The sequence below is a fragment of the Myotis brandtii genome, unplaced genomic scaffold, assembly GCF_000412655.1.
Source record: "Myotis brandtii unplaced genomic scaffold, ASM41265v1 scaffold178, whole genome shotgun sequence".
Taxonomy (NCBI): Eukaryota; Metazoa; Chordata; class Mammalia; order Chiroptera; family Vespertilionidae; genus Myotis; species Myotis brandtii.
Genome location: NW_005356599.1, coordinates 283818 through 284289, shown reverse-complemented (window position 1 = coordinate 284289; position 472 = coordinate 283818). Strand labels below are relative to the sequence as shown.

At 67.2% G+C, this 472-nt stretch overlaps 1 protein-coding gene across 1 annotated transcript in view; it reads left to right on the top strand.

Annotated features, from left to right (window-relative positions):
* Position 1: 1 nt before the first annotated feature.
* Positions 2–472, top strand: part of IRF2BP1 (interferon regulatory factor 2 binding protein 1) — a gene marked incomplete at its 5' end in the record, with an annotated part of 1651 nt that continues 1180 nt past the window's right edge. The window contains one exon of the mRNA XM_014537399.1: positions 2–465. Within this exon, the coding sequence (XP_014392885.1) occupies positions 2–465 (464 nt within the window). The remainder of the gene's footprint in view (positions 466–472) is intronic.

Here is a 472-nt window from a genome sequence, read left to right as displayed (position 1 = left end):
GCTGACGCTGGCACCCGGCTTGAGCGCCGCCCGCCCGATCTTCGGCTCCGATTTCGAGAAGGAGAAGCAGCAGAGGAATGCGGACTGTCTGGCCGAACTGAATGAGGCCATGCGGGGCCGGGCAGAGGAGTGGCACGGGCGCCCGAAAGCGGTGCGGGAGCAGCTGCTGGCGCTGTCCGCCTGTGCCCCCTTCAACGTCCGCTTCAAGAAGGATCACGGGCTGGTGGGGCGGGTGTTCGCCTTCGATGCCGCCGCCCGCCCGCCCGGCTACGAGTTTGAGCTGAAGCTCTTCACCGAATACCCCTGTGGTTCCGGCAACGTGTACGCGGGAGTCCTGGCCGTGGCTCGCCAGATGTTTCATGATGCGCTGCGGGAGCCGGGCAAGGCGCTGGCCTCCTCGGGCTTCAAGTACCTCGAATACGAACGCCGGCACGGCTCGGGGGAGTGGCGCCAGCTCGGAGAGCTGCTCACT